This window comes from Panthera tigris, chromosome B3, assembly GCF_018350195.1.
Source record: "Panthera tigris isolate Pti1 chromosome B3, P.tigris_Pti1_mat1.1, whole genome shotgun sequence".
Taxonomy (NCBI): domain Eukaryota; kingdom Metazoa; phylum Chordata; class Mammalia; order Carnivora; family Felidae; genus Panthera; species Panthera tigris.
In genome coordinates this window covers 131,542,443-131,554,610 of record NC_056665.1, presented here as the reverse complement: position 1 = coordinate 131,554,610, position 12,168 = coordinate 131,542,443, and the positions used below count along the sequence as shown (strand labels likewise).

At 35.7% G+C, this 12,168-nt stretch overlaps 1 protein-coding gene across 5 annotated transcripts in view; it reads left to right on the top strand.

Moving 5' to 3' along the window:
• EML5 (EMAP like 5) overlaps window positions 1-12,168 on the top strand; it is a 178,836-nt gene that overhangs the window by 28,648 nt on the left and 138,020 nt on the right. For 4 of the 5 annotated variants that reach the window (XM_042990305.1, XM_042990304.1, XM_042990303.1 and 1 more), the window contains exons 3-5: window positions 5,695-5,793; window positions 8,359-8,427; window positions 11,431-11,616. In XM_042990305.1, the coding sequence (XP_042846239.1) occupies window positions 5,695-5,793; window positions 8,359-8,427; window positions 11,431-11,616 (354 nt within the window). Of the gene's footprint in view, window positions 1-1,566; window positions 1,691-5,694; window positions 5,794-8,358; window positions 8,428-11,430; window positions 11,617-12,168 lie in introns of all 5 variants that reach the window. The other variant, XM_042990307.1, reaches the window with a different exon arrangement.

Genomic DNA, 12,168 nt, shown 5'->3' with positions numbered 1-12,168 from the left:
TTCTTGTGTAATGAACACTGAGACCACAAGGACTCACATACTAACATGTTTTAAGTATAATTGTTTGTTATTTGAATATGGTTTACAATTGCAGGAACTCATGGGATGCGTCTAGCTGTGTCTATTAGGATAGTTTTCTTATTTGAGCATTGAGTGCACTAGAATCTTTTAATAAATCCAGTTCAGTTAAGGGACACAACTAAGGTTTTGTTGGGATCAAGGAGAAATTCGAGAAGCTGGTTTTCTTTTTCCCTTTCTGACTTTTACTTCTTAATTAAAGGTGCCTTTCCTTCTGTCTGCTTCTTAAATGTCAGTGTTCTTTAGGAATCTGTGGCCTTCTTTTCTTTTTACTTATTCTCTCTAGGTGATCATCTAGAGCCATGATTTTAATGTCCATGTCAGTTAACAGTGAAGCCCCAGTTTCTCTCCTCAACTCCAGATACCGCCCCCCATCCCTGCCAAATGTCATACAAATATACTATGTACGATACCTTTAAAACTGAATCTCTCTTTATTCCAACTCTCTTAGAAGACAAAGTTGACCCTTTCTCTGGCTTTGGCCTGCTTCTCCAGCCTTGTCTCTGGCCACTTTCCAGTTGGCACTCCTCCCCTCAGCTACCCTGAATTAGGCTTTTTCCTGAAGGCACCATGATCTCTCTAATCTTGCTGTCCTTTGGTCTGAAAGGCACTTTCTCTTACTTTTCTACCCAACTCTTACATGGTTAAAGCGTTACTTTTACTGGAAAACTTTATCTTCTTCCTCACCTACCCAGGCTGGGTAAATGTGAGAAAACATGATACAGTAAAAAATGATAGAAAGCTAGGAGAGGAAGCAGTATTGGCTTGGTTATTTCTCTCTTATCCTCTCTGCTGTTGCTTAACCTGTGCTGAGGGAGGTTGATTTTGGCCATGTTAAGTTTATCAGGGCTACAGAGGAAGTGCTTCCAGATCTCCTTTTTTTTCACTGTCTGTACAGAGCTGGATGCTTCGAGGCTCTATGGAGATACATGGAGTTTTAAAGCTTTTGGCCCATTGTGGTTTGCTGTGTGTGTAGGATGAGCCAAGTCAGAAGAAGCATCAGTAGAATGGGCAGTCCCCCTCTGACTATTCCTCACTTTATATTTGTTTTGTGAAATTTTAATCTCTACACAGTAGGTAGATTTCTTTTAGCTAGATATTTACTGATACCCTGTAATTTCCAAGACTCCCAGGAAAAGTAAGTCCTCTCCTCTTGTTCCCTTGGTCTTTCTGCCAGGGTGATTTGATGGAGAGCCACAACAAACTATATACTGTATCTTTTCATGGGAGCCATTCATTCTGCCCATTTGAGGGTTTAAATAGTAATTCTACTTTGCAGAATTTGTTTCTGAGTATTAGATGGCATTTCTCATTCAGACAGGTAGAGGGCATAGGTTCTTAAAGCTAGTTATGGTTGTGGTAAATTAACAATGATGATGATAACAAACATTTATGTAACATTAACCACATATTAACTTTTTTGTGTATGTATATATGTTAATTCTCATAGTAACCCTATGAAACACTTTTATTATTCCCACTTAATAGGTGAGGAAACTGCGGTTCAGAGAGGCTACATAACTGCTGAAAGTAATCTAATTAATTAATGAGAGATGGAGCTGATGTTCAAACCTAGGTAGTCTGATACCAGAATCTATGCTTTAAATCAGAGGTTAGTAAACTGGTGCACTTTCTGTAACAACTCAGTAAATATTTAAGCCTTGTAGACCATACATACGGTCTCTGTTGCCACTCCTCAGCCCTGCGTTGTAGTAGGAAAGCAGTCATGGGCAGCTTGTAAAAGAATCGGTATGGCTGCACTCCAGTAAAATTTTATTTACAAAAACAGGATTCAGGCAGGATTTGGCCTGAGGGTTGTAGTTTGCTGACCCCTGCTTCTAACCCAGGGCAAAAAATCTGTGTCGTGGGCTGATCCTTGTGATTTCTTCTTTATCCCTTTCAGTTACTTACAAGTGTATTGTTAATTTGCACACATTTGGAGGATTTTCTGCACAACTTTCTGTTACTCTAATTTCTGTTTTTGTCAGAGAACATACTCTGTATTTTAGGGTTTTTTTTATTTGGTTAGGCTTATTTTGTGATTCAGAATTTTGTGATCTTCATGAAGTTTCATGTGCACTTGGAAAGGATGTGAAAAAAATATATTCTGCTGTTTCCTTTCTCTCCTTCTGTTTACTGTGCTGTTGTCGTTCATTTTACTTATATGTATTTTGCAAATCCCATAATAACTATTGTTATTTTTGCCTTAAGCAGTTTAAAAAGAAAATTAAAAATAAAAGTCTTATTTACATATTTACCATTTGGACGCTTAATTCACAGGTGTATCATTTCTGTCTGGCTGAAGTAATTTCCATTATCATATCTTCTAGTGCAGGTCTCACCTTCTGTTTACTTGAAAAAGCCTATTTTGACCCAATTTTCCAAAGGTAATTTTGCTAGGTATACTGTTCTATGTTGCCTTTTTCCTCCTTAGGATTTTTGAAGAGGTTATTCATTGTCATCTGACTTGTATAGCTTTAGATGAGAAATCTAGAATAACTTTTTAATCTTTGTTCCTCCATACTAAAATTGTCTTTTTTTCTGACTGCTTTTAAGATTTTTCTCTTTAGCACTGGTTTTAGCAATTTGATTACCATTTGTGTTGATGTATGTTTTCTCTGTGTGTGTGATTATTCTGCTGGGAGTTTATTGAACTTCTTAGATTTGCTGGGTTTATGAGTTTCATCACATTTAGAAAATTTTAGCCATCATTTCTCTGATTTTATATTTTCTTTGCCTCCATCTTCTCCTTTTGGAACTACAGTTACCTGTATACTAGACCACTTGATGTTTTTCTAAAGTTAGCTGAGGCACCATCATTTTTTTTCCTTTTTTTTTTTTCTGTGCTTTATTTTGAATCATTTCTCTTGCTGTATCTGTAAGTTCATCTATCTTTTCTTAATTCTCTAAATTGCTGTTAATCCTATGGTGTGAATTTTTATTTCACATAATTCAACATTTATTTTTACAAATTATGTATGTTCTTTCAAATCTTCCATTTCTCTTTTTATTCTTTGTATGTTTTAAAATAATTCTTGGGGCACCTGGGTGGCTCAGTCGATTAAGCATCCGACTTCGGCTCACAGTTTGTGAGTTCAAGCCCCACATCGGGCTCTGTGCTGACAGCTTGGAGCCTGGAGCTTGCTTTGGATTCTGTGTCTCCCTCTCTCTCTGCCCCTCCCCCACTTGCATTCTGTGTGTATGGGTGTGTGTGTGTGTGTCTCTCTGTCAAAAATAAATAAACATTACAAAATTTTTAAAAATAATAAAAATAATTCTTGAGCATCCTGAACATTTTCATTTTAATAGCGAATGTCTCCTAATTTTTATCATTTCTGTGATTCTTGGGTCTGCTTCTATTAACTGATTTTTCTCCTGGTTATTCATCACATTTTCTTCTTTGTTCACATGTCCAATAATTTTTTTTATTGGATGCTGGACACTGTATATGTTACATTCTGCATTCTGGATTTTGTTGTATTCCTTTAAAGTATTTTGCACATTAAAAAAAAATAAAGTATTTTGTACATTGTTCTGGCACGTAGTTAAATTCCTTGTGAATAAGTTTAATCCTTGTGAAAGCTTGCTTTCAAGCTTTTTGGGAGGCAGGGCTAGAGTAGCTTTTCCTCTAGGACTACTGGTTTAACTTTGCCACTAAGGTGCAACTCTTCTGGGATCCCTACTGAATACCTAGTGAACTCAAAGAGTTATCTCCATTCTGGCTATTGGGAACTTGAGTGATCCTGACCCTTTATGATCTCTGGGAATTTTTTGGCTGTAGCTCCCCAGTAATTGCTTTTTGTCCACAATTTGTTCTTTGCATGGCCTCACGGATTTCACCCTGGGCATGAAAAGATTGGTGTTCTCAAGGGGACCCATAAACAAATTTTCTGGAGCTCTTTCTCTGCTCTGCAAATCCTAGCCATGACGTCTGAACTCTAGGCTCGCTCTGTCTTCTCAAATCAGCAAGTCTGCTGGGCCCTGTTTGGATTCTACCTTTCTGTGCTATAATATGGAAATTGCCTCCTAGATGAAGGCTAGGGCAAGTACAGGTCTCACCTTGTTTGTTTCTCCCCCTTTGAGAGTTCACAGTGCTTCACTTCCTGTTTTGAATGTCTGAAAATGTTCGTTTTTGCATACTCGTGTGGTTTCTGGTTGTTTATGGCAGGGGGGCAGGTTCAGACCCTGATACTTCTCCATGGCTGGAATTCCATCTCTCACGTTTCTTAACCTCTCTCACACTTTCCATCTTGCTAGCTCCTCTTTTTAACTCTGTATCTTCATCTCCCTCTACTTGCCTATGTAACTCTTCCACTGAGTTTTAAATTTTATTTATTTTATTTTTCATTTCTAGAAATTCCATTCGCTTCTTCAGATATGCTTGGATACTTTTTATAGTCTCCTATTCCTTCTTCATATGAAGATATTTTGAAGCCTTAATTTTATATCTCTGTTCACCTGATAATTCCAATATCTGATGTTTTATGGGACTGATTTTGCTATTTGTCTTGATTAGCTGATTCTTGTTGTTTCTTATTTCCCATGGTTATGGGGGTTAGAGGTGTTTATTGAATTGCTACCTGTAGGAATTCTTTGAGGGATGGATTGAAGTGTCAGTTCTCCAGATAGGATTTATATTCACCTGTGTTTGCTACATTGTTGAAGATGCCTGAAGACTGCAACCCTTAGGGCCACTCTGAATAAAATTTTCCGCTTGAGGGGTTTATGATTAATGTGGAGTTAGGCCCTACAACCAGTTGAAAGCTGCTTATATCTATCCATTTGCCGGGAGGTTTTTCTTCCCCTTCATGCATGCCACCTCTTTTTTAAAAAGGGCTGGGGTGCCTGGGTAGCTCAGTCGGCTAAGCGCTCATCTCTTGATTTTGTCTCAGGTCATGATCTCACAGTTCCTGAATTTGAGTCCTGTGTCAGGCTCCATGCTGATAGCATGGAGCCTGCTTGGGATAGTCCTTCATTCATTCATTCATTCATTCATTCATTCATTCTCTCTCAAAATAAATAAATAAATAAACTTTAAAAACAGGGGAGGGATACTTTCTTGTTTTCCCTTTCTCTGAGCAGTTCACTGCTTTAGATATCTGAAATTCAAATCTATACCTTGGGCTGGCCCTAAACCTTATCTCCCTCCCATTCTTGTTCAGTCTGCAGAACAAACATCAGGCTTACTAAGAGTTAGCTGGTGCCTTTAGAGTAAAGTGGATGTGGGAGCTTTCTTACCTTCCAGGATTCCTATGTGAAATCACTTTGTTTTTGTTCCAGATTTCTTAATTCCTTGACAGCTCAGCAGTGCATTTAAAAAGATGTTTTTACATTTTATCTAGCATTTTTAGTTTTTGGCAGGAGAGACGTTTTAGGGTATTTTGTCAGTGCTACTGTTAGGATGGAAGAGTCTCTTCTGTTTCTTAATGTAAAGAACCACGCATATGTGAATATTAACAAGATGAAATACATCCAGCCCTTCTCTATTAGGTCTATAAAACATAAATGTGTAAGTTTTGATGTTTTGATGCCCATGAGTAGAATTTGTTTATAATTTGCTTCCTTTTTGATTTGTTTGCTTTTTATTCCCTCATGGACTTCTTGGATATAATTCAGCGCTTGGTTTCAGTTGGACTTGATTCAAAGAATGCAGTTTGTGTTTGGGATTGGAAAAGGGGAAAAATGTTATCTATGGCCCCTGGCCACACAGACAGAGTAAGTATTCTCCTTTGGGGTTTCTACTGGGTACTGGATGGGGGAAAAGCCAGAGGAGAGCCAGAGGATTTTGTGTTTCTGTACTTTGTTATTGCCAGATAGTTCATATGTAACTAATAATTTAAAGTACAACTGTAAATACTCAGAAAATTTTAGAACATATATGTATTGTAGTACTCAAAAATATGACTCAGTATGCATAGTGTTAGCGCTAAACTTTTAACCATTGTTTGCTTCAGGATAAATGATGAATGGTTCATGCCTATGGTCTATTTAGTATGGTTTATCACTAATTTGTTATGTATATATCACAAAGTGAAAAATGATATGTATGTGTGAATTTGAAATTATGTATTCATATTAAAAATTTTAGAGACCTAACATTTTTTACTTTGGAAACTTGTTAAAAATACATTCCTTGTTCTAAGCTATATAAAGTTAATCATAAAAAATACTTTGTAGTCAACTTTTAAATTAAATTTACTTTTATAAACATACATCAAAAACGTTGTTATAAGCCTTGTAAAATGTCTCATTTGTGTGTGTGTGTGTGTGTGTGTGTGTGTGTGTGTGTGTAGTAAAATTATGACCTGAAGCAGCACAGGAGATACAGTGTTTGATTCTGTTGGGGGGGGGGGGGGGTAGGGGTGGAATCTATGAATGAATCTATAAAAGTAACCTAGAAAATTTTGTGTGTATTTGCATTTTGGAAAATAAACTTGTCTTTTAGCAGATTCTCAAAAGGGCCTGTTACTCACAAACACAATTTAGATAATTATTAAAGTGTAACAGATCAGATTTGTATATTTTAATTAGGTAATTGCATATTCTGACTTAAAGCATTACACACTTTGGATTTAGTAAGTAGATTATTATGAAGATGGTACTGTTGGAATTTTTAAAGTATTTTTGTAGTTAGTATTTAAAGTTGCATCAATATGGTTTTCATATAATCTGTGTATGGTGACTTGTTAAACATTAATTTATAAGATGTAATCGTTATTATTACTGAAGAATACAATTTTATACATTTTTAAAGGTAATAAGCATCTTAGGTGATTATGCAGGCAGGTGTTAAAAGAAACATGGTGAAGAGTAACAGAATTGTTTTTTTCTGCTATGAAATTATTTTTCAAGAGCTTTTCTTTTGTTATTAAAGTATATGTTTCTATTGCATATTTTCAGCTGGGTTTTTTGTCATTTGCTATTATAACAAAAATGGTTGGTTAGAATTTAGAATTTTGGCAATCTTAGGCAAGAACAAAGCCTGAGATCTCCAAATTTTAAATATAAGGTAATTTTGTTTGACCCATAAACAATAAAGAAAGCTAAAAAATAAAAACAATTTTCACTGTGAAATAAATCTTTGGATTCTTTATGTAAGTAGTTTTGTATGGTAGAAAACTATAAAAACATTCCCTATTTCAATTGCTTAAAAAAGTTCTCAGGGCACCTGGGTGGCTGAGTTGGTTAAGCATCTGGTTCTTGATTTCAGCTCAGGTCGTGATCTCACAGTCAGTGAGATTGAGCCCTGCGTTGGGCTTTGCACTGACAGTGTGGAGCCTGCTTGAGATTCTCCCTCCTTTCTCTCTGCCCTGCCCTCTCTCTCTCTTTCTCTCAAAATAAATAAACATTAAAAAAAGTTCTCTGTTTCTAGCTGTGTTAAGTGTACATTCCATTCATTATGTTTTCTGTGCAGAAATTATGTAGGTACTTGCCTCATGCCCTAGTTCTGTTGAACATTCTTGTGACTTACAGACAAAATTTTTTATTTTTTTTAATGTTTACTTATTTTTTTAGAGAAAGTGAGAGAGAGAGAGAGAGAGAGAGAGAGGTGGAGAGAGAGGGAGAATCCCAAGTAGGTTCTTTGCTGTCAGCCCAGAGCCTGACACAGGGCTCCATCTCAGAAACCATGAGACCATGAGCATAGCTGAAATCTAGAGTCAGAAACCTAACCAACTGAGCCGCTCACATGCCCCTGGACCAGATTTTTTAAAAAATTAAAAAGAGGCATTAATTTTCACTTCACTAGTTGTTTCATAAAGTTCATAGAAGCTAAGAAATAATTTTTTATTAATATTTTATTTTTATTTCAAATTTTTAAATTCTACTTAATATATATGGTAAAACTGGTTTCAGGAGTAGAATTTAGCGATTCATCACTTACATATAACATCCAGTGCTCCTCACAGCACCCATTACCCTTTTGGCCCATCCCTCACCCATTTCCCCTCTAGCAACCCTAAGTTTGTTCTACGTAGTAAAGAGTCTTCTATGATTTGCTTCCCTCTCTTTTTTTTCCCCCTTTCCCCTATGTTCATGTTGTTTCTTAAATTCCACATATGAGTGAAACCATATGGCATGTCTTTATCTAAGAAATAATTTTTGTTCATATCATTTACATATTTATTTCTCATGAGATTGTGAAGTGTGGGATTCTGATTATTATTCATTGAGGAATATTGTTTTATGATAGGTAGGGTGTTGGGGCATTTGGTCTTTTGGATGGATTCTTAAGTGATTTTGAAAATAAGTATTTTAACCATGAATCTGATTTGTTTACAGATATTTGATATCTCTTGGGACTTGTACCAGCCAAATAAACTTGTCAGCTGTGGTGTAAAACATATCAAGGTACTAGAAAGGTCTTGTTTTATAATAGTCATGTATACTTACTCTCTGCCACTAAGTACTCACCACATTATTTACAATTTAGGGGAGTCTTAGGATTTTGACAGTACTTATTTTTAAAATGTCAACATTTTTAACGTTCTGATGTTCAACCTAACAGGCATTTACTGTGTCATTACTGTGTGTGAGGCACTGTAAGGAGTAAAGGTATGAGTAGGGAATGAATAAAACACTTGCCATAAAGAAATTTATAGTCTAGTGAAGTAGGTTTTACTACATCTGTCTTGTTTTCTCATGTTTCACCTACAGAATAAAATGTGAGCATAGGAAGCCAAGCAAAGGAAGAGATTTCCTGCACAGAGATAAGTTGGTGTGACGGAAGCAGCATGGACAGAGTTGGCTTTGCCACTTACCAGCTTAGGTGTTTGACCCGGGATGAGTCATGTAGCCTCACTGAGCTTTTTTCACATCTTAAAAATATGGCTGCTGTTATGTTATATAATCTATATAATCTATATAATCCTTGTAGATTGGATTAAGTAAGGCAGTGTTTATTCAAGTGCTTGTCAGTTCCTAGCACATAGCACCTGGTCATCTTTCTGACAGTATTATCTTTTCCTCTCTCTATATTTACTCTTTGATTTGACCTCACTCTTTGGTAGCCACTGTTTATTATGCTTATGAAAGCTCTGAATTTTGTTTTATAATTATAGTTCAGGTTTTGAAGCCCATATAGTCAGTGGTGATATTCATTCTTATGTTTACAATTACTTTTAAATCCCTGGTGCACATTGGAAATACTTGCTTCTTCCCCTCTCTGATAGAACAGTTCCTTACAACAGTTAATTCCTAGTAAGTAAGGTTCTGTGTTTACATCCTTTCTTTTGGTATGCTTACTCCGTCTGCATTTTCTCCAAAGCATCTTTAGCTGCCACTGCAATTCTGGTTTTGATATTCTGGTACTGATTTGATAATGAGTAGTATTAAATCTTTATTTCTTTAACAGATACTCAGCAAAAGTCTTTATGCTAGATTTAAGGTAGAAATCTAGCATAGATTTGTACCTTACTGCAAGAGTAGTACAAGTACTGCAAAGGTAGAAATTTTTGTCTTTTTCATCTGTGATGAACAAGATGGTGTTTGTTATTCTTGATATAAAATGCTTAATAAAATATTGGCAAATTAATAAACATATTACTGTTTTGTATTATAAATAAAACTGAAAGTTCCATTTTCAGGTATTAAACACATGATTCTTCTGAATTAAACTATATTTTTACTGAGTGACATTTCTTTTCTTGTAGTTGAGTCAATGGAAAGTATGGTAGATGTCTTTACAGGCAGTACACGTGAGGAAACGAAGTCCCAAAGATGATCTAGAACTTCACTGGCCAGTACAGTAGCAACTAGCTACATGTAGCTATTTAAGTTAATTAAAGTTAAATAAAGTTTAATCACTTCTTCTGTCACCCCAGTCATCACATTTCAAATGCTTAAGACCTACATGTATCCAGTGGTTACTCTATTGGACAGTGTGTGTGTGTATGTATATATATGTATATATATAGAGAGAGAGAGAGAGGGAGAGAATATTTTCATCATCGCAGAAAGTTCTATTAGCTAGCATTGATCTGGATTATAGAACATGAGTGCTTTACTCTGAGCATCAAAAATTTTGGATACCTGGGTTTGACTCTCTGGAGATTCTGTCCCAGTTTATCTCTGTGGGGGCCCAGCATACTATGTTTTATCATTTCTCTCAGGTGAGGTCTAATGTGCAGCCAGATTTGAGAATCACTCCTAGATGAAAATAAATAGGTTGAAATAGGGATTTGCTGATAGGAAGAGAACCAGCTATCCTTGTGCAAAGGGATCATGGGGCTTTGAGAATGAAAAATCATAAAAATTCATTGATTAAAGCATTCATTATTGAATGGATAAGCATCATAATTTTTTGAGGCTTCAGGGTTTTTTTTTAATTTTTTTTTTAACGTTTATTTATTTTTGAGACAGAGAGAGACAGAGCATGAATGGGGGAGGGTCAGAGAGAGGGAGACACAGAATCCGAAACAGGCTCCAGGCTCTGAGCTGTCAGCACAGCTGTCAGCACAGAGCCTGATGCGGGGCTCGAACCCACGGACCGCGAGATCATGACCTGAGCTGAAGTCGGCCGCTCAACCGACTGAGCCACCCAGGTGCACCGAGGCTTCAGGTTTTAAACTAAGATCTTTAGGTCTTAAAATAAGATCTCAGCAGATGAGGGGAGATGTTTAAGTATGTAACAATCAATGTTATTTTAAGTGGTAACTTACTATAAAGTTGAATTTATTCTCTGGGCCAAATTTCTTTATGCAAAACTATTTATTCTGTATATCAATGCCCTAATCCATTTTTGTTTATTTCTTTCTACACACTATTAAAATTTACCTGAATTCACATAAAAGAATAAAAACCTTGATCATGAAGATTTATGTTTGACTTCCCATTTTCTCCTAAGAATGAACTAATTATTCCAAATGTGTACCTTTTAAGCTTTACAAGTAAAAGAATTGCTCAGCTTTGAAAATATCAGTGAGAACACCATCTTCCCCCCATCTTTACTAACTTCATCAAAGATTGGACGTTAGGTTGGTCCTCTTTCCTAAGAGTGTCTGATGTCTTATCTTCATTTTCATTGCTAACCCATAGCCAAGTCTTTCAATGTCTGAGTTTCATGTAAATTTTTTTCAGAAACCGAAGGGGGGAAGCATAGCCTATTTTTAAAATAATCTAGTTCACCCCCCTTATTCTTACAGATAAGGATTGAAACCAGTGGCTTATCAGCTCTAATATAGCTATTGACAACACTAGGATGAGGATGTGAACATTTGAAAGCTAATGTTTCATAAGGGAATTTCTTAGGTAATTTTTAGTCTGCTAATCTAATATAGCTTCAAAGTACTAGAAATATTTTACTTTATTTTATAAGCATTCTTTGGTAATTTGATTATACTGTGTACCTTTTAGTTCTGGAGTTTATGTGGAAATGCTCTGACCCCAAAACGAGGGGTCTTTGGTAAAACTGGTGACCTTCAGACAATTTTGTGCCTGGCCTGTGCAAGGGATGAATTAACATATTCTGGTGCACTTAATGGGGATATATATGTTTGGAAAGGAATCAATCTTATAAGGACAATACAAGGAGCCCATACTGTAAGTATATTTAAATATTTTAAACACTTTTTGATAACTGCTTACCTTCTTGTCGTAGAGCAAAAGATTATGTAATGTAGCAGACTTTCTAGTCAATTCAGTTACTTGAAAAATGTTGTTCTAACTGAATTAGCCTGTTTGTTTTCAAGATTTCAGTGAAGAAGTGTTATGCAATTAGACATGTAGATATTTATTAAATTAGTATAATTACTACCTTGTTCAAGCCATTGCTCTGGTATTTGTATCTTCCTCAGAGTATTATTGATAAATAGCTTATTAAATTCAACAGTAAAAGTATTCTAGATTAACTACAACAGAATAAAGCTAGAACTCTTGTGGGTAATATTCTAGAAAAAATATACCTTTTTAATTTTAATATTATTATTTCATTAAGTGAGTGAGTGGCAACGGAATTTAATTTTTGTAATTCCTGAGATTTTCATATAGAAAAGTTATCAAACTGGGAAAAAATCTGTTGTTAAAACTTTTTAGTGTTTTTTGGATTAGGGATTTTTAGCAGTTGGGTCCCTCACATAATGAAGGGACCTAGAG